The following is a 24,433-nucleotide window of genomic DNA, read 5'->3' on the forward strand; positions in this document are numbered from 1 at the left end:
CCCAAACCCACTCTCATCTAATGGACTAGATAGCTGTGGTTTAAACCTCTGCTTCATTCTGTTTCAAGCAATAGTGAGGTAGGTATCATGTGAACATTGCTAGAAGAATCTAAGTCAAGGGATTCCTTGAGCATATTATTATAGTGCCTTTAGGTTTTGATCATTCTGCTTCTGGAGCCAGTGGATGGTTTTTTAATCACAGTGTTAGCACTGTTGGGCTCATAATGTATGTAGAGTTTTGGTAGAGATGGAGAGAAGAATGAATTGGATATGAGAGTGATTGTATTATTTAAATAGTAGGTTTTTAAACTGTCATTTCTTTTGTTTTGCTTTTTGCATGACTGCACCTAAAAAGTCTCATAAAAACAGAAACTAAACTCAGCAAATGTTTATTTTTTTTAGAAGAGGTGTTAAATGCAGTGTTTTAAGTGTAAACCTACCAAGAGCTATGGGGGCAATTTGCTGAAATATTTTTAAGGGCTCTTTTCTTCTGGTGTTACGTGATGTTTCTGCGTGTTGAATAGCTGATACATAGAAGCTGCTTAAAGAATCCTTAAAGTATGTACAGTAAACCCTCAAATGCACAATTTCAAGTTGTGCTTAAATTGCATTAACATGACTTAAGAGCAATTCAAAATCCCGCTCCTGCTTCCCCCTCCCCATCCTGGCTCAACCCACCCAACTCCTCACAGCTCCAGCTCACTTCCACCCCCTGCCTCCCCTGCAGGCTTAACCCATCCCAGGCTTAACTCCCTTTGCCCCCTCCCATGCCTAGGGTGGCCATGTCTCCCTGTCTCGAATATGGGACAGGGAGATATGGGGGGGAGGGGCAGCTCTTCCTGGCTGCACCAAGCCCTAGGGAGCTGGCGACCTGCCCCGGAACCCCAGGGATGCGATAGCTGTGGGTGTTTCTATGGGGGAAAAAGCCACCTCCAACTTCTGCAAAATTCGGGGTATGCGAGGTTGCATGGGAGCGCAACCCTCGCATAAATCACGGGTCTACTGTATTGTTTTCATAGTCTCAGATGCTAAGTAATTCAAAGCTGTTGTGTAAAATTATAAGAACTGAAAATATTTGTGTGGATATGCGTTTTATGTTTAGAAACACTTTTAAACAGGTTCTTGTAAGATTCCCAACTTCAAAAATGTCAATTGTAATGCATATTTTTGCAATTGCTTTGAGCTACAGCTTAAATTTCATTTTTTAATTTCTAGTGTAGGGGTGACCAAACTTACTGACTCTCTGAACTGCATAATAAGAATCTTGGAAATTTGAAAGCCAGGGCATGCTGGGTGATACTTAGGTCTTAAGCCCTGAGCCTTGACCAGCAGATCCCATGGGACTGAAGCTTAGGGGTGCCTTACCCTACTGAGCAGAAAGAAGAAGAGAGACCTGGTTTTCTACCAGAATACCCAGTCAAAAAGACTCTTGTTGTCACTGCAGATCAAGTTGTTAAAAGTCTGGTTAGGAGCACACCAGGAGTTTATGGCTAAGGCAGGATCCCTACCTGCCTAGCTCCACCTGGCTCCTTGAAGCAACTGACAGGTCTCTGCAGCCCCTTGGATGGGAGGCCTAGGCATGCAGCCCCCATTGCAAGTGCTGTCTGAGGCTTCCATTGAGCAAGAACTGAACAGTGAGAGCTGCGTGAGTGGCACCTGTGCGCATGAGGGCATCCCACAGAGCCTCCTTTTGCCTAGGGGCTGCTGAGACCTGGAGGCCACTTCCTGGAAGCTATGGTAAATGCTGCTGGGATCCCAAATTCTTTCCTGTACCTTAATCCTTTGCTCTAGCCTGGAATCCCACCCCAAACTCCCAGATCTTCACCTCAACCCCACCCCAACCACCTGCCCCAGCTTGGAGTCCCATCCTGAATCCCACACCTTTATTTCTGGCCACACCCCCAACCCCAGGCACTATTCTGGAGCCCCTCCCCCAGCCCAAACCCTCTTTTCCTAGCCCCACCCCAGAGCCCACATTCCTGTTCTGCATCCTGAACTCCATTTCTGGCAGAGGGAGCGCAGATAGAGCTAACGGCTGGCATCGGGGGCGGTGGGGTGGGGAGGGTTGGTTTTGTGGGGTCAGAAAGCTGTCAACCCTACACCTCCCTCCTGACTTTTGCCCATGCTTTGCTGGTCCCACTCGGTCACGTGGTGTCAGTAGCCCCCCTCCTCCCCCGCCGCCTCTGCCATCTCTGTGCATCAGCCACTGGAGCCAGCGGGTTGGGAGCTGTGGCTATAGGGAGATGCGGAGGCAAACAGCTTGGAGTTGCAGAGGGAACCCACTGCTTTTGCTGCTGCCTCTTTGCAGAGCTAAGGCATATGTCCCTTCTTGCAGCTCCCAGCTGTCTGCAGCTGCCTCTTCACATGAGGCTAACACCTGGGAACTGCAGGGAGGGAGGTTGTGGGGAGAACCTTTACATTTCACTCCCCCTCCACCACCCAGCCCCCACAGGCTCTTGAGGTCTCTGGCTGAAGCCTCTAACCCAGTTATCTCACTGCAGGGAAGAAACCCTGAGCTGCTGTGCCTGCAGTTTTGGTAGGTAGGAGAAGGATGGGCCTTGCATGCCAAATTTTAATTATAATACCACAATTTGGCCAGAACTATACTAATGTGTCCACCTATTATTTCTTTAAGGAAAGGAAATTGAGTTCAAAATATAAACTGTAATAGAGTTGTAATCCAGACTTTGATTTTACAGAAAAAAAAGACACTCACATTTTTGAGTTCTCATAACTTTTAATACAGCTTCAGACTTGTATATGTACATGTCCCTATGGCCAAATGAAGATTTGCCATGAGCAGGGTTCGGCATTGATACCATTGCTTGTTGTCCATCTGAATTTTCTGAAGGAGGGTTTGTGACTTTAAGTGACCAACCATTATGAAACATTACCATTCTTCCTGACAACAACTACTTTTTGTAGGGGAGGGAGGGAGGCTCTGTGAATTCTATCAGCAATTTGTTTGGCTACTTTGTCTAATACATTGTATTCTTTTATATTTTTAGGCATTGAAAACTAGTTTCTTCCAATCATCTGCCTGTTTCCTCAGTTTGCTTAGTCTTGTTCCATGTATTAATGATCTGCATTGTGCCAGTTGTCTCTGCCTCATCTGTATATATAGACACCCTTCAACTAGGTCCACTTCCTCAGTCATGGTCTACACGATCAACTTACGTCAATGTAACTACAGTGATCAGCATAGATAGCACTATGTCAATGAGAAGGCTTCTCCCATCAACATGTAACACCTCTCTGGGGAGGTAGAATACTTAAACCAGCTGTGGCCACCCTGTTTGCATTAAGGTCCACATGGTAATTTTTTACATGTTCCGGGAGCCAAACACAAAATAGCGTAACCATTCAAAACAGAAAAATGCAGCATAAATTAGTACTTTATTACTGTAAAGTCATTCAGCATCCTCTGTACTGCAGGTTTGCTAGCATAGACAAAACTCTCTGGAGCACAAGCATGCTGTCGGCCTGAATGCCACTTCTAATCAGGCAGCTGCCTCTGAGGGAGTGCCCTCTTTGACCACCCCCAGTGTAGTCCCACTGCCCCCTGCAGGGGAACAGTTGGGAAATTGCTTCTCCAGTCTAAGGCCTTCGCCTGTCTGCTCTGGGCAGACCTAATCCAGGGGAACCCCACCCTGTGAGCAAACAGGCAATGGCCAGGGCAGCATGTGACACACGCAGCTCCCACTCTGTGCCCCTACTCCACCCCCCCGCCCCGACTGTCCTTTCTGGCCACGCTGGAGTTGGCATGAAAAGGCTACCATGATGAGGTGGCTTTGTGGGCTGGATAAAAATGCTTGGTGGGCCAGATTCTGGCCTGCAGGCTACCTTTTGGCTACCCATGACCTACTCATGGGTTATGCTCTTCCATCGGCATAGATGGTGTCTTCATGAAGTGCTACAGTGATGCAACTGTAGTGCTGTATGTGTAGACCAGTGGTGGGCAACCTTCAGCACAAGGGCCCCATGCCCTTCCAGAAGGGCTCTGTGTGCAGCCTGTCATGCACAGGATTCTGCTGGGGATTCTGTCCATGTCATTTTTTTCCTTACTGGTATTACTCAAGTGACATGCATATAAAGCAACAGTTTGTGAAGTGAGATGTGTGCTGATTGCATGCATCGTTGACTGTAAAAGCCATGCACTCCCTAAGCGTCTGATCAAAGCACTGCTGTGGTTCAGTCAGCACACCCCGCAAATTCTGAGTACACAACTGCCGTGGCAAAGCTGCCTTATCCTGAAAGACCGTCTTGGTTCTGAGAGTCTTGAGGCCCATTGAGATGAATGAGTCACTCATGTGGCCCACTCGCCATCCTAGATTGTCAGTTGGGCTTGATCCGGTACAGCTGGGATTGTCATTGCTGTGATCGATCCACCAGGGATTGATTTAGTGAGTCTAGTGAGACACTGATTCCTGTACTCCACTGGAAAGAGATGAGTAAGGGGAGTTGATGGGAGAGTTTTTCCTGTACACCCAGCATGCTGTGAACAATGTGATAAGGTCTAAGCTAGCTTAGCATGAGTTACTCTGCGAACATAACTCAAATGGCATAGCTTATGTGAAAGAGAACAAGGATGCAAAGACAGTTTTATTTCCCATTGACCTTTAAAAATTTCACTGCTATTTAAAAATAATTTATCTTGAATTTCCTAAAGGAGACAAAGTATAAATCCTTGTATAACACTTCTTTTTTTTTTCCCCCCAGTATATCTTTGGGGAGTTCAGCCCTGATGAGTTTAATCAGTTCTTTGTCACTCCTCGATGCTCTGTTGAGGTAAGAACTATTTTTCAGTGTTTTACTTATGATGCTTCCTGCTTTTACACAAACATAGTACATTTATTAGTATATAATTAAAATTACAATTAGTGTTGTTTTTTATTCACTTGTGAATTAACAAAATTCACTCCCTTGTAGAACTCCCTTGAATATAATTTCAGTTTGCATTCATGTTGCTCACACGCTAATTTCTCAGTCCTGCCATTCTTTTCCTATCCAGAGAGAAGGCAGCTGTAGTCCTTACTAAGCAGTATTCTCTTATTCAGTCCCTGCTCCACTCATGATTCAATGTCTGAACTGTAGAGAGAAGGATCCTGGCTTCTTTTTTCCTTCCTCCTTTTATTGCTGGAAATCTGCAATTGTAAAGGTTGAATGTAGGAGTTGGAAAGGAAACATTTGCTCAGTGGAATGAGCAGCTCTCCGTAATTAGCTTCTCAGTGATAGTTGTAGTAGGAACTTTCTCAGCAGTGTTCCTGTTTGTAGGTGAGATCCTAAATCTTTTAAATCAAAGGGAAAGAATAGTGTTCTACCTACAATGCCTGATGTGGCTCTGTACCCTTGGTAGCTGCTGTCGAAAGTAGATCCGATGTACTCTTTTGACTCACACTGCAGGTAGCGCTGGAGAGTTTGAAGGAACAAGAATCCCCCAAGATCCCTGTATGACCAGACCTGGCCTAAAGGTCAAGGTGATGAGGGACAGGACTGTGAGGGAGTCGTAAATATTTTAAACTTGCACTTTTCTTCTCTGAACCTCCCAACCCCAGAATAAAACGAACACCTTCAACTGCATGTATATGGGAGGAAAATGTTCTCCTTCAAGTGTATGTAAAGAAAGGTTTGTTGTCCGTCATTAATGTGTTTTACTAAGGTACTACTGTAGTAGTTGATTTTCAGGGTCTTTATGGCATACAGAAATTCGCTATCACATTGCTTATGTTCATGGGTGCCTAACTAACAACCCTGGTTGCTTCTCATTCTGGTTGCTTGAGGGAATGTGAAAAATACTAGAAGAGGATGAGGAAAAAATAGGTTGGAAGAAGACATGCAAAGGTGGGGGTGGAGGGCTGACGGGGAGGCTAGGCCAATGTGTGGAAAACTCAACAGGTAGGTAGTAATTTCCTAATTTTGGGAACAAGCTAAAGCTATAGGCAAATGTTTCTAGTGCTGACAGACTGGACAAAATGAATGCATTTGTTGGCTTCACAAAAAACAAAGGTTGTCTTTTTACCAAAACAACAAGTTTAGATTAAAATATCATTCCCACAGCCTTGAAGAATACCAACCTGGTGTAATGAATGGACAGCTGTCCATTTTGTGAATGTTTGTTTGTTACTCTCCAGTTATTTCTGGTCTGATCTACTACTACTTTGGCTTTTGAGCACTGTAGTAAGAGCAACGTGTCTATGTCCTTGACAGTCTCATTGTAGGTAGAAAGAAGGAAGACAAACAATGCCATTTGCGACAAGCTAGTTATAAAGTTGACTTGTGCATATAATTAAAACACTCATCAGACTCTGCTTTCCATTCCATCCATTCCCCTTGACCTCTCATCAAGTTTCTTGGCTGGAAGTTAAAGTTCCTCAAAAGTGATAAGAAAGAAAATACGCACTTTCAGGGATGTTTAACCTCTCTCCTCTGCTCTCCTTTTGAGCTCTGGATAGCTTGCTAATATCTTAAATCAGGCCTTTTTATATTGTATTGAAGTTAAACTGTGCAAAACATTATCCCACCCTTCAGTTCAGATTTGGCCCTTTACAAATGTCCCTCAAAACTGCCATTTCTAATTTTACTGAAAATGTATTGGAGTATCTGTTCACGATTTGAGATAAAGACGGAGCAGAAATGATCATCAAGGCTCCTGGTGAAGTATCAGAAGCTTTAGTTCATTGGTGTCACTGTGGTTTGCAAGAATTATGTGACCCATTTATGTTGGATCTGTGATTTCATCAGTTACTTGGAGTGATAAATAGAATACCTTCTTTTAGGGTAGAGGAAACTGATGGGCAGAGATGATTAATGTAGAATGCAGTAACCCCCCAAAATGCATGACTTCAAATTGCACTTAACTTGCTTTACCTTGAGTTAAGCACAATTTGAAGCCACTCTGTGGCTGTCTTTCCCCTAGCTTCCCCCCCAGCAAGGTGAGGCTGGGAAGAAGCTGCGCCTGGCTCCCAGAGTGGTGGGGAGCCAGTCGTGGCTCCCCTTTGCTTGTGGGAGCCAGGAAACTGATCAGCACCAGTGCTGGTCAGTTACCTATGAGCTGTGAGGAGCTGGAGCCTGGCTCCCTGTTTCCCCACAGTTGAAGGAAGACAGCTCATCTTACAAGGATGTTGCCAAGAACGCAACCTTCACATAAGTTGGGGGTCTAGTGTAGTGAAGAAGCTTTAAAACGGGGTATTACCGTGAGCAACCTCAGTTACCTTATCACCTGCCTTGAGCCCTCTCATTTATGCCACTTCTCTCTGCACATCACTGTATGCCTTCTCTACATGTCCCAGGAAATTAAAGAAGTATTCCAGTTTTGAGGTACAGGCTGAGCCTCTCTAGTCTGTAACACTGTCATTTGGCAACATCTATAGTCTGGCATGATTTGTAGTTAACCAGACTACTGATCATATATGTGCCCAGACTTTCCAGGGTCTCAAAGTTGACTTATAGCCACCAGTCCTGGCTCTGTGTTCTGTGCTGTTGTTTAGCTGGAGTTTACCCAAAGTGTCTTTTAAGAGTCCAATAAGCAATGGGAGTGTTGGTAATGCTGCTAGATGATATTGACCTCCTGTATCTTGTAATTCAAAACAAAACAAAGCAAATGAAAAACAAGCAAATAAAAAGCCCCTCAATTCCAAATGTTGGATTTTCCTAAGCCACTTTTAAAATTAATGATGAAGAATGACAAAAGCATTAACACAAATCTTACTGTGAATCACAACTGAACGTGGACTTTTGTAAAGTAATCTGCTGCCTTGACAATGGAAGGTATGTTGGTGGCGCATGGTTGAGCTGCGGAAATGTGGCAAAACTGAAATCTTTCAGCGCTTAATTGAGAATTTTAACTATGACCATTTTGATTATGACCATGACCTTGGATTCTTTTGGTAATACAGAGAAGATTTTTCAAACTTGATTGCGTGCAGGTGGGTACCTAAATCTGTCATTACAAATCTGATTGCAGATACTTGCATTGCCTCTTTTTTTTAAATGGGAGGAACAGATTTTGAACAGCTGCCATGTTTTGTCTATTTGTATTTGTTCTGTCACCAAGTCTTGTAGTTACTCAAGAATCTAGAAATAGTACATATATTTTCTGTTCAGTTAAGCTACATTCTGTTTTCTGCTGTAGTGTCTTTATCTTCCAATTTCTTCACCTATTCATTCTTATACACCCAAGAGGTTGTTTATATAGTTAAAAAGTAGTGTCTCAAATATTAACACATTACGAATACAGAAACTTTCCCAATACTTTTTTTATGCAGTTACCATCCCTAAAATATTTTACATGATAGTATACAAAAAAAATTAGGACTGTCAAGTGATTAAAAATTAATCATGATTAATTGCATGATTAAAATTAATTGTGATTAATCATGCGATTAATTGCACTGAAACAATAATACTAATTTATTATAAAAGTTGCATTTTATGAATTCTGTTTTTGTCAAAGTGTGGTTATTGTTTGAAATAACATCTACCTGATTTTTCTTTGGTATCTATAAACTTTAGCACTAGTGTGATGTGCAAGGGAAGTATCACACGAGTAGGCAGAGAAATGACTGAATTGATGAACTGAAGTTTTTTTGGTTTTGTTTGTTTTTTAACGTCAAGTACTGTTCTTTTTCGTCAAGTACTGTTCTAGTCGAGTTTCAAAAAATATTTTATGGTTCAAATAAGGAACAAACAACTGGTCAGAACAACTCTACTCCAGGGGTCAATTTCAGCCCACCCCACCCTTTCTGCCCTTGTAAATCACTCACTAGTTTACACTGGGATATTCCTGGTAAGTCACTGGTAATAGAAAGTGAAGGGCCGGCTGGGAGACTCTGGGGTTAGCCTGGCACCCTAGGAAACAGAAACCTCAGATGGGTGTAACACAGTAAAACCCTAATTATTGCACCTCAGTTACCCAAAATTCTGTTTTCTCTGACACTGCCTGGTCTTGTGTGGCGTAAAACAGAATGTTGGATAGCTGGTAGATGATCTCCCCCCAGCCCTGTGGCAGCCAGAAATGGCAGCCAGCCAGCCCCATCTGGGGCCAGAAGTGGCAGCCCATTTGGGCTGACAGGGCCTCTGGACCTAGGCCACTTGCAGCTGCCAGCCTGCGGAGGCTGGAGCTCCGGCCTGGGCCAGCTGAGGCTCTCTGGCCAGGGCTGCTGGCAGCTGCCTGTGCAGGGGTGACTTGGGGCTTTCTGCAACTCAGGGGTGTCTGGGACGCCACACCTTGGGTTGCTGGGGTTTCCTACCCTGGGCCAGCAGTGGCTGCCTGCCTGGGTGCCAGCCCAGGGAGCCGTCTCTGTGGCAGCTGGTCAGAGGAACCAGCCCTGTTGCAGGCAGCAGCCTGGCTCATGCAGCTGGCCTCCTGCCCAGTGGCAGGGGCCTGGGCAGCTGTTAACCCACTCCCTCCCACCTCCTCCCATCTCCCTGATTATACTAGGGCTGTCAATTAACATGCATTAATACCTGAGTGATGCCGGGCAGAGGAACATGTTAAAAAAATAATGTGCATTAATTGACAGCCCGAGTAGAGTCGTGGGGAAGCGGGAGGGAGCGGTTCGACAGCTAAAGAACATATTTTGTTTTTAATTGTTTAAAGAAAACCCAACCGCTTAGATTCACCAGAGAGATGATGAGACACTGCAAGGTCTAAACTATTAGCATTTAGAACAATGGTACCAGTTATCTGCATAGCATCTTGTTCTAGGTTTTCAGTGGTAAACTTGAAGGCTTTGATTTGCTTTTATTAAGAGGTGGGGAAGGACATGGGGGAGAGACTAGGAAGGATGAGACAACTAGTCAACATCGCATGCACAGATTCAAACAAAGGAAGACATACATCTGATTGATTGAGTAGTTCAGATTTGGTTTGCCTTTACAGCTGAGCGCAGGTTGAACCTTCACATGGATGGTTCAGGGAACATGTTTACAAATAATGAAATGAAAATGCCTATAAGGAGAAAAAAATCTGTACTAGACCCTCCTTCCTTTTTACATTATCCTAGCTAGCGCATCATCAATGGAAAATGCATTCCAATTCAGGTATCTCCCTCTGTGATCTTGCAGTAAAAATTCTTCTGTATAGAAGAGTGGCTACTTTTAAATTCATTATTGAATGTCCAGGGAGCTTCAAGTTTTCCCCTATAGGTTTGTATGTGTTCCAGTTGCTGATAGGATTTATATACAATGAAAGCAAGCTAATGACCTTGTAAATTTGTGAGTCTTCAAGGTGCTGCAGGACTGCTTCTTATTTGTGAAGTTATAGACTAACAGCTACTCCTCTGAGACTCCCCACATAGTGTAGGGCAGTCCTCAGGGTTGGGTCTCCTCTGCAGTGACATATTATGGTAGCTGTGTGGAAGAAGCCAAGAGCAGCTTGAATATAACATCTCATGGAATATGTTAAATGCTTAGGGCTCAAGGATATCGAACTTTTTCAGGTAAAATAATTACTGATTTTATTAATACTTTTCTATTTCAGCATTTTCTGGACAAACCAGTGTATAGGTTCTCTTTTCATGTAAGTCGTGAAAAAGTTACATTAGGTCTCCAGCCGCAGATAATAGAGCCAACATTTTATACTAAAGTTCTTGATTCTTTATCTAGATTAGTCATACATAATAGTGCTACTATTTAGGCTGGCAGTGCAAAACTAAAAGTCTTCATTTTGCTGCTGTGAACAGGTTAAGGTGATCCAGAACAGCCGCAAAATTTACTGTATTTTTAAGCAGAGTGTTTAAACCTCTTTAAAATAATACTAATTGTGGATAAAACAGAAGTTTGGGAATCCAAAGACCTGGGTTCTTTTATGGGTCTCCTGCAGACTTTTGTCCGTGAACTTTAGCAGGCCTCTTAATCTCCGTCCTTCAGTTCCCTCATCTGATAAGCGGTATTTACATTCTTTTAATTCTTGGTGTGATTTTGCTATCCTTGGAGAATCCTGAAGTGGACTGGAGGACAAGCTCATGGTCCTGGAGTTTTTAACTTAAGGTGATGGTAGTCTTATCTTTGATGGTAAATTAGTTTCTGTAGAGTATCACGCTACTGTGTAGGGATGAAAATTTTGGAAATTGGGTACAAAGAGTGAATGCCATTTTTAATTTTAAAGGATCAAGTTATTTCTAATTAAATTAACAAAGTGTTATTTTTAAACAGCTGTTTTGCTTATCAGTAAATCTTTATTTTTCTTTGCAGCTTCCTCCATACAATGACACACTTTCTTGTGGTATTAAATCCACAGGTGAGCTTTATGACGGTAAGAAATTATTCCTTTTTCATGCCTTCTTTCAGGTCATAGGGCTTTCCTCATAGTGTTCTGATCTAGTATTTGCTGACTTTGTTAGTACAGTTCAGGTTGATTAGCATGTTTATGTGCATGTGTTTGGGAGGCTGCTTTTTCAGTACTTGCTAGCTGATTGAAATGTACAAGAATGTTTGAGAATCTTGTTTTAACATTTTTGTAGCTAACTAAGTATGCACGCTGCTCCACTATGGTAGTTTGTGTTGTAACAATTCCATTAAAACTTTTGTAACCGAGTTTAAAAAATCGCTTAGGGCTAGTACTTAGTATGAAATTTTTAATCAAGTAACAACTAAAATAAATAGCTTGAAAAATACTTAACCATCAGTGGTCTTTGCCTTGTCTGTTAACATCTTAACATGAGTGTTTTTGGCAGTTGCAGCCTCCAGATGACTCTCCAAGTAGTATTCTTCTCAGTGTTTGGTATGACATTCTGTTTGTGTTGCTCAGCTGTTTTTCTAGACAATCCTTTTTTGGACAGAAAATGAATTTCAGTGTAGAATTATGTTACTGAACTGTGATTTAAAGCAGTAATGGATACTCTTCCCTCTCCCTCTCCCTTCCCCCGCACTCACATTCATAATGTTTTCCCCACACCTTAACAAGGAACATCCTGGTTTCATCATGAGTTCATATTTACCTTCCATCTGAGGACCTCCATTCTTTATAATAATCTGCATAATACTTGTACGAAGTAGATAACTCAGATGTAAAATGATAGTATTTAATGTAGTAATATGGAGAAGTTGAGGCTTGTCCAAAGTTACTTAGGAAGCTTGTGGAAAAACTGGAACTAGAACCCAGGTCTCCTTTAGCTTGCAAAATATGGTTGGTGTTTAAATTTGGGCAGCTCATTAGTGCAGCATTTGGAATAGCCATTAAAATTTTATGAAATGACAAACCCATTAGGGGATTGGATGAACATATCCAGGTAAAAGTCATTACTATAATTTTAAGTTTGAGTGAGTGCAGTTATATGCTTGAATAAAGATTCAGGGACGCTAACCAGTCTTTTTAGTGGTGGTGATTAACAACTCTATGTAAAATCAGTGGAAACTGAGAGTGCTTAGCACCTTTTGAAAATCCAGGATTTTTTATTTCCAGACCTAAGTATGGATTTAGGTGGTTGGCTTTAAACAAGGAATTTTGAAATAAGGATGATTATTCAAGTAGTTTTTTAAATGGTTTAGCACAAGCTGTATAGAAAATTGACTTCTGCACGTTTTTTTGCCCAGACCCTAAGTTTTCCCTTCCTCCTCTGAGATTGGTGAATGACAAATCAAACTTTTCCTGAAAAATGTCTCTTAACAGGACTGCACTATAATGTGCATGTATTGTATAATTGGGTCTGCATAAGATGAAATCAAAACTAAAATGGAAATATTTACTCACACAGTCTTGTAAATAACACTGAGGTGGCCCATTAATCACATAATCATAATATAAAATGTTATTTTATGGTGTATTGATAGTTACAGTAAACGGCTGGAGGAGCTGTTGATGCATATTATGAATAATTGCATTCTGGCTAAAAAGCTGCATGATACATGGTGCATACTAATTCTTAATACGCATTCACAGCTTTCATTATAATGCATTGACATGATACTTTGTGACATCTTCAAAGGGTATCTTGTCAATGAGCAGTATTCTTCATATCTTCAGGTTCATCCATTTCAATCCATGCAACAATAGATCCTCGAAACACCACAGAATGGATTGAAACAAAGGTGACTGGAAGCAAAGTGGAAGGTACAAAAATAACCATAAAACAAAGTTGGACTCCTTCATATTTTTCTTTAAAAAGGCACTAAATATAATGTTAAACAAATGAGATTCTGTCAAAAATTAGTGGTTGTGTGGAAATGAGTGTTGTGACCCAACCTTTACAATTCTTGTAAATAGGTAGTATTTCAGGAATTTGATTTAAGGGAGGAGTAAGTCTTAACTCCTTTTTGGGTGATCTTTTTCACTTTACAATGATTGAAAGGTATTTTTCTTATTGCAGTTTGGCTGTAGGTAATAGTTTTAAATTCCTTTGCTAGTAACCACTTGGCTTAAGGGATTAATAGCTAGCATGTGCAATTTTTGCTCCAGGCTGTAATATAGCATACCAAGTCTTAGTCCAAAAGCAATTTTTTCAAATAAGAGTTTAGGAAAAATCCAATGCTTGAGTGTTTTCAAATTTTAATAAGCTCTAAAGAGGGATTGGAAGGTATTTGAAAATTTCAACAGGTACTAACGCACGTTATTCCTAAAACATAAATATATTGTGATTGACATCAACTCTTTTATGCTCTGTTGCATAAAAGCAAATGTTCATGACACTGCGATATCTTCATTAATGTAGGGGTGAGCAGAATTTTATGTCTGCCCCCCCTTTTCATCCCTGCAATTAACTCCCACCCCCACCGGTCTAATAAAATCCAAATCAATGGAAATTTCTGTTATGTTCATATGGGGCAGGGAGGGAGGAACACCTTTTGGCATGTGCCACTCTGTGAGGCAGCAACAAACTACAATGGTGCAGTTAGTGAGCATCCTCTCTCTCCATACAGATGGAGTCAAAGCATGTTTGGAGAACTTACCCGGCCATACCGGACAGATATTAACACCAAAAAAAAAAAAATCACTGTTTAAAGAGCCATCCCCACTTGAGCAGTCCCAGGTAGTTATCAACAGTAACATCAACTCCCTGCTCTTTAAAAGAGTGCCCCCCCCCCCCTTTTTCCCCCACCCCTTCCAGGGATACCTTTTAAAGCAAATAAAAGAACTATACAGAAAATCAACATACTGTAATTGCACTTTAAAAAACAGAACCTGGATGCTCTTGGGGAAACTGAAACCAGGGACTGTGCCAGTAAAAGCCTACCCCAGCTCAACTGCCTCTGCAAAATGTGATGGGGGCCAGGCCAGAAACAATGGCAGAGACTGCAGGGGGTGAGAGGGGGAGGAAGGCAGGCAGCTGAGCCAAGAGAGGTTGCAGGGAGGGAGGGAAGGAGGGGACAGGAATTGCAGCTGGCCCTCTGCGGGCAGGGAGGCAGGCAGCACATAAGTACAGCATGGCTGTGCACAGAAGCTACAGAGAGGCAGCAGCAGGCCCCGGTGGGGGTGTTAGGGAGGCAGGCGATTGTGCTGTTCCCCCTCCTTTTGAAATTTCATGTCCTCCAGTTTGTGCACCCCTGCATTAATGTGAATTGGTTGAAACACTGTGTGCACAAAGTTGTACAAAATTGTTATCCTGTTAGCAAATACATAGTTAAACTAGATGAATCTGTAGTTGTAAAGTTTAATGCATTATAAATATTTACAGTTTAAGCTTAATTATCTAGCATCCCTGGGAAACTGGCGATGCTGGATAATAAAGCGTGCTGGTTATTTGAGCTGAGCCCTGCTGCTGGCCTGCTCTGCCTGTTCCAGTCGGGGCCTGGTCCCCCGGTGTGTGTGTTAACTGAATGTACTGGTTATCCAGGTGCTGGATAACTGAGCTTTTACTGTATTGTAAAATTGTGACCATTGTTGTTTGAAAAGGGTGATCTGAGACTCATTTGCTAGCCACACTTCTGTTTTCTGTTTTGTAAAAGGAAAACAAAAAGTTTTTAACCTCATAGAAGCAGTAATGTATGTACCACCGAAAATAACATAAGCTTGTTTTCTAATTAAATATTAATGAAAATTTGTCCTGGAAACTACTGAAATTCAGAAATCAGCCTGAATCCTATAATCTTGATTACATTATACTGTTGTTTGATATTAATGGACATTTATGTAACACTTAGTACAGTAAAAGTGTCAGGGCAACCTGAGACATACAGTGTTAATAGATTGGTAATCTATTGATAACATATATGTTGTGGTCATTTTAGTTCCATACACTTGCAACACACAGTTCTTTGATCGGTATAAATGTGAGTTTAGTTAGGATTTTATGTTTAAGAAAACCTGATTATGATAACATTTTGATATATTTTAATCAATTATGAGAAAATGCCTATTTATTGAAAGTTATGAAAATATCATTGTAAATTATTTTTAATTGTTCATATACTCACTATCAGTCACTTTATATTTAAATATAATGTCTGGCTTTGATACAGTCACATTAGTTTTATTTCTTGTGACACAAAATTAGTATCATAGTTTTTTTTATTCTTAAGCTCCTGAGAAATCTGGATTTCCAAAACCAGAAATTGTAGCATTTAGATTTGATCAGAATGTAAAATATTCTGTCACTTGTGATTTGTGCCTTACGTATTCCTAATTTAAAAAAAAAATCTTACCAGATGCAAACATGGAATTATTTGTAAAAATTGTTTGCAGATTTAAGGTGGTCTTATTTTCTATTACATTAAGATGTGCAATAATAGGGAAAAGATGGTTATTTTCATTGCACTGTGTTCCTCATTATCCAGTTGGATCCCAGCAGATTACCATGGAAGTCAGTGAGACTCCGTATGGCTGAAAGAGTACATCTGTGTTTATGTCAGGATCTGTGTCTATCTTTTCTTAGCTTGAAGTCCTGCTCAGTGTTGCAGGACAGCTTTGATACTTTGCATCTTTATTTAATTTAAAAATATTTAAAAGCCATCCTATTTCAAGACAGTGGACATTGAGGATTTATTTTGTTTATGAGGAGTGTCATTTATACTTGTTTCTGGATAACAGACTTGCCTGTTACTAATGGGCATCTTTGTGACTGGACTTTATTAACAGATATTTAACTTTCTTTTTGTTCAGGGGAAGAGTATCGGAGAATTGAATTTGGTGTTAATGAAGTTATTGAGACAGAGTCATCTGTGCTGAATAATGCTGACTACAGTATTGCGAGCACTCTGAATCCTCAGGCTCCAGAATTTATTCTTGGCTGCGCATCAACTCAGAAAACCCATAATGACATTCTTAATGAAACTAACTACAACTCCATAGACTGCCAGTTCACTGATCCTGCCCTCGCTTTAGATAGCGGGTCAAATGCTGAAAATGATAGCTTATCTGGGAGCCTTGGACAACGGGAGCGTAAGAAGAAGAAAAAAAGACCACCTGGATATTATAATTATTTGGAAGATGCCAACGATGGCGCTCCTTCAGAGGCTCTTGTAAATGGCCATACAAATTCATCAGGACTGAATAGTATAAGCACAGAAGATACGGAAGTTGCGGGAGACATGCCATCATCAGTCACACCAAGGACTTGTAACAGCCCTGAAAATTCTGTGGACTTCATTAGTGAAGCAGTGTCTGATGATTCTGTTTCTAGTGTATTAGACAATACCAGGACTGCTGGGCAGCCTGAGTTAGGCAGTGTTACCAATTCTGAACAATTCTGCATCCTTGCAGAGTCTGGCAGAGGTAGCCCATTAAGGACAGCTGGTGTAGAACCTTATGATGGTACTGATACTACTGAAAATCTTAGTGTTACTAATGGACAAACACTTGAGTCCTCTGTTGAGGGTACAGCTGCCAATGGGGTAGAATTGCACACTATGGAAAGCACTGACTCAGACCAACCTAAGCCTGAGGATGCTTCACCTACTACTGAGGCAATGGCCCCAGTTTCAGGATCAGTCTTTGTTAATCAGCCTGCAAAATCGTGGGCTAGTCTTTTTCACAATTCCAAGCCCTCTGTTTCCACAGCTGTGGCCTATGTTGAGACTAAGTGTACCCCTCCTGCCACATCTGCTCTGATCCCTGAAAAACAGGTTGAAGTCAAAGAGGGGCCTGTTCCAGTTTCTGAGGATCCTGTAGCCATAAAGATTGCAGGTATAGTTAAAACACACTAGAACGCACATTACAGTAAAGAGTAACGTATTCTTTCTTAAACAAGAGTGTACAGTATTGAAAGAGAAGACACATTCATATATGATTAAGATTGACTTTAATTATACAATTCTGAAAATGAGTATAGTTATTGTGGATAATTATTTCAACTCTGTCTTTTGAATACAAATTGCAATAATGTATTATATCATCTTCCAACAAGTGTATGTTAATATAAATGCTGTATATCAGCAATTAAAACTGCACTAGGCGTGGTTTAAATTCAGTGGTACAGCATTTAATTTAACAGTCTTACTGAAAGAGGTGTGTAGAAAAAAGTGTTTGCTTTCTGTTGATCTATATATAGCTGATTGCCCAGAGTTTGTGATGTTATAATGCATACATCCAAGGAAAGAGTGTTTGAAATTCAGTTAATGTTAGTATTTCAGGTATAACATGTCATTAACAAGATTCTTTGATTTTGTTTAATCTTTTTAGGGCTATCAAATGATTAAAAACTAATTGCCGCTAATTGTGAAATTAAAAATAGTCATGATTAATTGCACTTTTAATCACATTGCTTAAATTATAAAAGAATACCATTTAATTATTTTGATTTTTTTCTACATTTTCAAATATTGATTTCCTTTGCCACACAGAATACAGTGTACAGTGTTTATATTTTGGTAATAAATATTTGCACCCTGAAATAAAAATTTGTCAGTTCTCCTCATAGTAGTATTGTAGAACAATCTCTTTCTTGTAAAAGTGCAACTTAACAATATGGGAGATAATGATGCCTACTTCTTGTTTACAGTGTCACCTGAAAATGAGAGCTAGCATTCACGCTGTTGTAACCAGCCTTGCAAAGCATTTCAAGTTAGTTACGCTGAACATTTCTATTCAACCTCACATTTTGACTGCAGTTCTGGAGGACATGCTTCCATGCTGATGATGGGTTCTGCTTGATAACAGTGCTGAGCATTGTGGACCAACTCATTCCTTTTCATCATTTGAGTCAGTTGCCTCCAACAGAAGAAGGTTGATTTCCTTTTTTGGTTGTTTCAATTCTGTACTTTCCCCATTGGAGTGAGAGTTGCTCTTTTAAGGTTTCTAACATGTTCCACACCTCATCTCTCAGATTTTTTGACCGTGCTTCAGGTTTTTGAGCTTTGGATTGAGTACTGTAGCTGCCTTTAGAAATTTCATATTGGTACCGTCTTTGCATTTTGTCACATCTGCAGTGAAAATGTTCTTAAATAGAACAGTATCTGCTGGGTTGTCATCCAAGACTGCAATAATGTGAAATATATGGCAAAATATGCGTAAAATTTCAGAGCAAGAGACTTAGTTCTCCACTAAGAAGATAGGTCACAAATTCAATTAGAATGTTTTTAATGTGTCATCACTTCTGAAAAGGTCTATGAAGCATGAAGGGGTATACGAACGTTTAGCATATCTGGCAATGCCAGCTACCAGAGCTGTCTCATTTGGGGGAAAAGGTGTGGTGGCTGCCCCAGGACCCCATGCTTTTGGGGGCCCTGTGGCAGCTGCCCCACCTAGCCTATGGATGGACGGGGAAGATTACCTGGGGCCAGGGGTCGTATGCGGCTGCAGCATGGGGCTGCCTTTCCCCAGCACTCACCACCTGGGTGGCGGAAGTGGCAAACTTCTCTGTTCTGCTGCCCTCCCTAGCCACCATTCCCTGCTTCTCCACAATGGGCTGGGAGTTTGGCAGAGTGGAGCAGGGTGCCAGTCCTACCACCCATATGTTAAGTGGTGTGAGGGAGGCAACATCCTGCTGTTGGCTATCTCTGCAGGGTGTGCTACACCCCCACCCCCCAGGTAATTCCCCCAGCCTCATTGCTGAGTAGGAGAGGAGTGGGGTTTGGGGAACCCGGGGGGTGGGAGTGGGGTACCCAGGTCCCAGCTTGCCACTGCCTTCGGATGGCCCTGCCAGCTATAAACAATTTTCTAGTAATACCTGTTCTCACTTTTGAGTGGCATTTGTAAGTGAAACTGGGCAGCATTATCTCCCATAAATATAAATAAACTTGTTTGTCTTAGTGATTGGCTGAACAAGAAGTAATACGGAGTTGAGTTGTACTGCAGTAAGTATTTTTATTAGGGAATTGAAAACAATTTTCTTTTTTATAGTTCAAATTCTTTTAATAAAAAATATCAAGTGAAGAGCGTACACTTTGTACTCTATTGTAATTTAAATCGTGTATTTTAAAATGTGGAAAAACACGCAAATTATTTATTATACATTTAAATTAGTATTCTTTAACAGTGGAGTAAAACTGCTTAATTGTGACTAACTTTTTAATGTAGGTAATTTGTTTTGCATTAATTTCTTGCGTTAACTATGACCGCTCTAATCCTGTTTAAAATAAAAATAGAGCTTTATGTTTCTGTATGAAGTAAATTAAAAAAAAAAAATGGCTGCATTTGGGATGTGTGGCCAGGTCCCACCTGCCCCTCCCTAGGGCTCGTTCAGTGCAGTTGGAGCTGAGATCTGAGGCTTCTGTGGTGTGACCGGGGGCCTCTGTGGCCATAGCTGGCACCCAGCACTACTGCCTGTCCCTGCTTTGGGCCTCTGAAGCACAGCCATGACCTCACCTGCCCACCATGAGGTCCGGCTGGGTTCCTGCTAGCCAGCCTGATGCATCAGGCAGCCCATTTCACTGGGTACCAAGTAAGCATTCCAGTTAACGTAATTCTTACTGGTAGCTGGGTAATCTTTTACATCCCTAGCTATAAGTTTTTTGTTTTTTTTAAAGGGGGTGGGTCCAGCTTTGGTAAGAAATTACATTGTACTATAGTTATAATTCACTGGGTGTCCAAATGTGGGTCTGGATCCCAAAGTGGGCTTGGCTTTGGCCCCCTCACCCAGGGCAGCAGGAGTTAGGCTTTGACACCTGGCTCAGGTAGACTTAGGCTTCAGGTCCCCACTCCTATGGTCTTTGTAGAAATTTTTTTGTTATCAGAACGGGATTGTGGCAATGAAGTTTGAGAAACCTCTCTCTAATGAAATATGCTAAACTACACAGTGTAGCACAGTTTTGTGAAGGATCTGATTGACTTTAAAATTTATACTCCAATAGAGTATTTATTAGATTCTAAATACCTCTTATGAAAACAATGTACTGTTCTGTCTGAAAAGAAAATCGAACGGAAATTCCCGGATTTTAATAGGCAAAAATATCCTTTTTGCATTTGAGGGGATACTGCATACAATGGAGAAGTAGGAAACATTTAATAGTATAAGTAATTTAAAATCCCATGACTACTTAGAAAATATGTGACTAGTTGAAATTTGGTGTGTTGATCTTCTACCTTTTGGAATAGACTTAATCTGGAAGAGGAGAGAGAATATACTTTAATATGAGGTAATTAGATCCATGTCGATTGTGGTGGTGCAATGGCAGCTTTGTGTATAACTAACTCAGTTAATTAAAACATTAGTCATTTTGTGCCGTGTATGTGAACACAAACCACCTAACGTCCATCATTCAGGAGTTAACATTGGCTGTTAAACCATCTTGTATGTTAGAACCAGTTATTTGAGATAAAAGGTTTCATGTTGCCTTATCAGTCACTGGAACTTGCAGCAGTTCTGTTGTTTTTATCAACCGTATATGTTGGTCTAAAGCTGGATCAGTAAACATGTAATAGATTTCATTATGGTGCTTCTTGGGTGCCAGTTCTTTCACAAATTCCTCTATCTTCTGTCATCTTACCACCCTTCCTGAAAGCTGATATGTGGGAAAACAGACCCGTAGGTTAATTTTCCAGCAAACTTTCATTCCATTAATTTTGGCAAGATTTATTTTCTTTTCAGAAACGCTTGTGTCAAATAATTTGTATTGTGAGATCTTAAGTGAACTTACATTAAAATCGAGTCTTACACATATCAAATATCAGAATACTGTTAAAATGTCTGTAAATAAACTATTATAAGACTAAAATCCCCATTAAACTATCCTTTGCCATTTAATTCTTGTTCCAAATTATGGCAAGATTTTTAATAAATCTGTACTCCTGTTCTTCCACCAGGTGGGAGTGAAGAGACATTTCATAGTGTTTGTAGTATAACAAAATATAATATTCCGTTTTCTTTAGCATCTTGGATTTTGATAAGTGTGTTTTCAAAGGGAGTAATGCACAGTAGAGATTATTTTCCAATGAATAGGAGACAGACTTTAATAAAATCTGGCTTGATTGTAATAAAGTGATTGTTGTAATATAGTGCACCCTAAAGCTGTAGTTCATAATTCTGTCCCACACCCAAACTCCCTTCTGTTGTCTGTACCCAGTCTGATGCCTCAGCCTAGACTCCCCTGCCATACCTCAAAACCTTCACCCCTTCTTACAGCCTTCACCCCCAGCCACAATCCCTCTCTTTCCTCCAACACCTCATCCTGCCCCTGCTAGGTGAGAGGGGGTGAGAGTTGGGAAGCACAAGCAACAGAGGGAAGGGGAATGGAGCAGGTTGGAGGCAGGGCCTTGGAAAAGGGACAGAGCAAGGTTGAGACCTTAATGAAGGGATCCCCAAAATTTTTTAAATCAAAATTGGGGTCTTTGAATTGCTAAAGCTTGAGAACTGCTCTTCTAGAAAGTTCCTTAAAGCTCAAGCACACGACTTGCTGAGCGAAGTAATTAATTTGCTCCAAGCAAAGCTACCGCTACAAGTCTCAGGACTAGAAGTGAAGCATAATGCAGTTAGGCCAGCGGGATGCCTTGACAATACGAAGTTGAAATGTGCTTTCTTACCAAACCGTGCCTTGTTGACAGTGGCTTAATTTTAGGGTTGCTTATGGTTGCGGTTCTGCTGGAACTCTTACTATGTGCCTGTCTACCTAAATAATATTTGCTATTGAGACTTTTCATGTTCTTCAACTCAGAGTTATAGTTGATCATGAGGAGATATAGTAAAATCAATATTTACTGTTTTTAATTTAAAATTGGAATGCTAACTCTATTCACAGTCTTACTAAATTTTTTTTTACCTGGATGGAGCATATCCATTCTGTTATAAAGTGCCTGTTTCTTCTCTTTTACTAGCATTTTAAACCTAACATATTACGGGATGGTATTGATTAGAGGGAATTAGAAGCACACACATCCTTAAAGTTATTTCTTGATGGATTTGCCTGCAATTGGATTGAAATCTTGCACAATCCTCAGAACTACCTGTTTTAAAAACATAAACACTTATTAGTCTATATCACTAGTTCTCAGCTGTGACACCATAACTGTGTGGTGGAACATAAAAATTGTCAGTTATATTCTACTTTAGTCATAAAAAGGGGAAGAGGATGTTTCTAACCCCACTTCTCTGTGGTCTGACCTTCCTCAGGTTAAGAGTGGTTTGTAATTGTATGTGCATATCTTTTTCTGTTGTGTGATTGAAATAGCTTTTAAATGAATCTGTGTAACTGAAGAAAACAAATTATGATACTTTGAGGTCAAATGAAATTAAAATGCTTTTAAAAGTTTATGAAAACTCATTTCTGGGAGCTGTTCCCAATATAGACATTGTATCCAAAACCGACACTGTGGCCACTAGAGGATGCTAATGATCCAAGTATGAAAGGTTGTTTCTTCAGTTTACTTCTGACTGTAAGAGAAAAAAATAAAAATTAAATGATATAATTTTTAATGACAATGGTAAGGAATGAAACATTTTTCACAAATTCCAAACTTCACCGTTGTAAGGCAACTTGTTAGTTTAGCTTTTATAAAAACTTAAATTGCTTTGAAAATCTCAGGAAGCATTTTTCCTGTTTTCTTGCTTTGAAACATTAGGTGTTTTAATGTGATATAGAAGAGAGATGATTTATTACCAGATTTTTTTTAAGTATGGAAAGTTACTTTTTTGATGTACAAAGTTTTTTATTTTGCAATACACTAAAATTAATAGAAACTTGTACTAGAAATTTCAAGGAATGACTTCAGTGAGCTTTTGGGGAAAATGTGCTTAGCACTTATGCTTATTAAATATTTCTTCTATTGGCTATATGCTTTCAAATGTTTTTAAGCACTTACAAACCCTGTAGCATCTAAGTGTGATATATTTATACTTTCCTTTATTCACAATAAAATATTTTACATGATGTCTAAACTTTAAAAGGTAAGATCTTTCCATCTAAACAACTGCATACATTTTGACAGACCTTTCTGTTCCCCGATGCCTCTCATAATTGTTAGTGGGTGGTTGAAAGTTCTTAGATTTCCAGTATGTTTTATGATATGAACTAGCTTGGTTGTGAAAGTACTAGATTAAAATAATAACTAATATTACCAATGAGACCCTGGATTTGCAGTAAAAGGGCCTGGATTTTATTTGTAGTTTTACCGCTTACCAATTGTGAGATTTTTGGGAAAGTTACTTCACCTTTTGTGATTCCATTTCTCCTCCAACTCTTTGTTTCTCTTACCTATTTAGATATATCTGCTGTGAACATGTTAGATCTGATCTACCCTAGAAAGGTTGAGCTAGTTGTGTCATTTGGATGTGTGAAATCCACACCCCACAGCAGTGATTACTCTTAGTGTAGACTGTTAAATTCTTGAAAGTATTCATCCATTGACTGCCTGCTATCTCTTGTGGAGGGTGGATTACCTGTGCTAATGGGATTACCTTTGCCATTGTCACAGGTAGCATCTTCAGTGAACTGCTACAGTGTCCTAGCCCTAGTCTTCCCAATTTCTGATTGTGTTTATACAGAGCCTAGCATAATGTAGTCTTATTTGAGGCCCAGATGCTAGTATAATAAAACTAGTAATAATCCATTCTTGTTAGAAAGGTATATTGTCCTTTTGCTTAAGCTTCGTGTTTCACCTGTTGTGGGGTGCTATGCAGGTTCTAAATATCTAATGATTTCTCTTTAAGTACTGAAGTAGTTGGCTACATTTACAAAAGTGCTCACCCCCTGTGTTTTTCATTTTTCCAAATCTTTTTTTGGAGCCTAAATGTGATCTGAGCAATTTTGGGAAGGTAACCCTCAGGAGGGATTGGGTGAGCACCTTTGAAGCCACATTTTTAATGTGGGGGCCACACGTGCACACACGTGCATGACTGGTATTTATGTATATCAATGTTCTGTGTTTCCTTTGGTGCTGTGAAAAAGCAAGTAACTTACATGCGTCATGTTAACATCACTCTGTGCTGGTGTGCAAAGATATTTTGGTTGTAATATTGTGTAAGTTGAAACTGTCAATTTCAGTTTTATTCAAATCGAGAGAAGTTTGCTAAATAGTAATAAAATTGGTTGGGGGGAGTGCATCTAATGGAAGTTTACATATATAGGTTTTTTAAAAATATGTATAAAATGGTGTAAATAATCACATCAAGGTTTTGTTATGGTCTTA

General features: G+C 40.3%; 1 protein-coding gene across 4 annotated transcripts in view; it reads left to right on the plus strand.

Moving 5' to 3' along the window:
* USP10 (ubiquitin specific peptidase 10) overlaps positions 1-24,433 on the plus strand; it is a 70,427-nt gene that overhangs the window by 21,026 nt on the left and 24,968 nt on the right. Inside the window, exons 2-5 of one of the 4 annotated variants that reach the window (XM_075008440.1) lie at positions 4,720-4,788; positions 11,194-11,254; positions 12,965-13,051; positions 16,037-17,059. In XM_075008440.1, the coding sequence (XP_074864541.1) occupies positions 4,720-4,788; positions 11,194-11,254; positions 12,965-13,051; positions 16,037-17,059 (1,240 nt within the window). The remainder of the gene's footprint in view (positions 1-4,719; positions 4,789-11,193; positions 11,255-12,964; positions 13,052-16,036; positions 17,060-24,433) is intronic. The other 3 variants (XM_075008441.1, XM_075008442.1, XM_075008443.1) reach the window with 3 other exon arrangements.

Source organism: Carettochelys insculpta, chromosome 14, assembly GCF_033958435.1.
Source record: "Carettochelys insculpta isolate YL-2023 chromosome 14, ASM3395843v1, whole genome shotgun sequence".
In the NCBI taxonomy this organism is placed as follows: Eukaryota; Metazoa; Chordata; order Testudines; family Carettochelyidae; genus Carettochelys; species Carettochelys insculpta.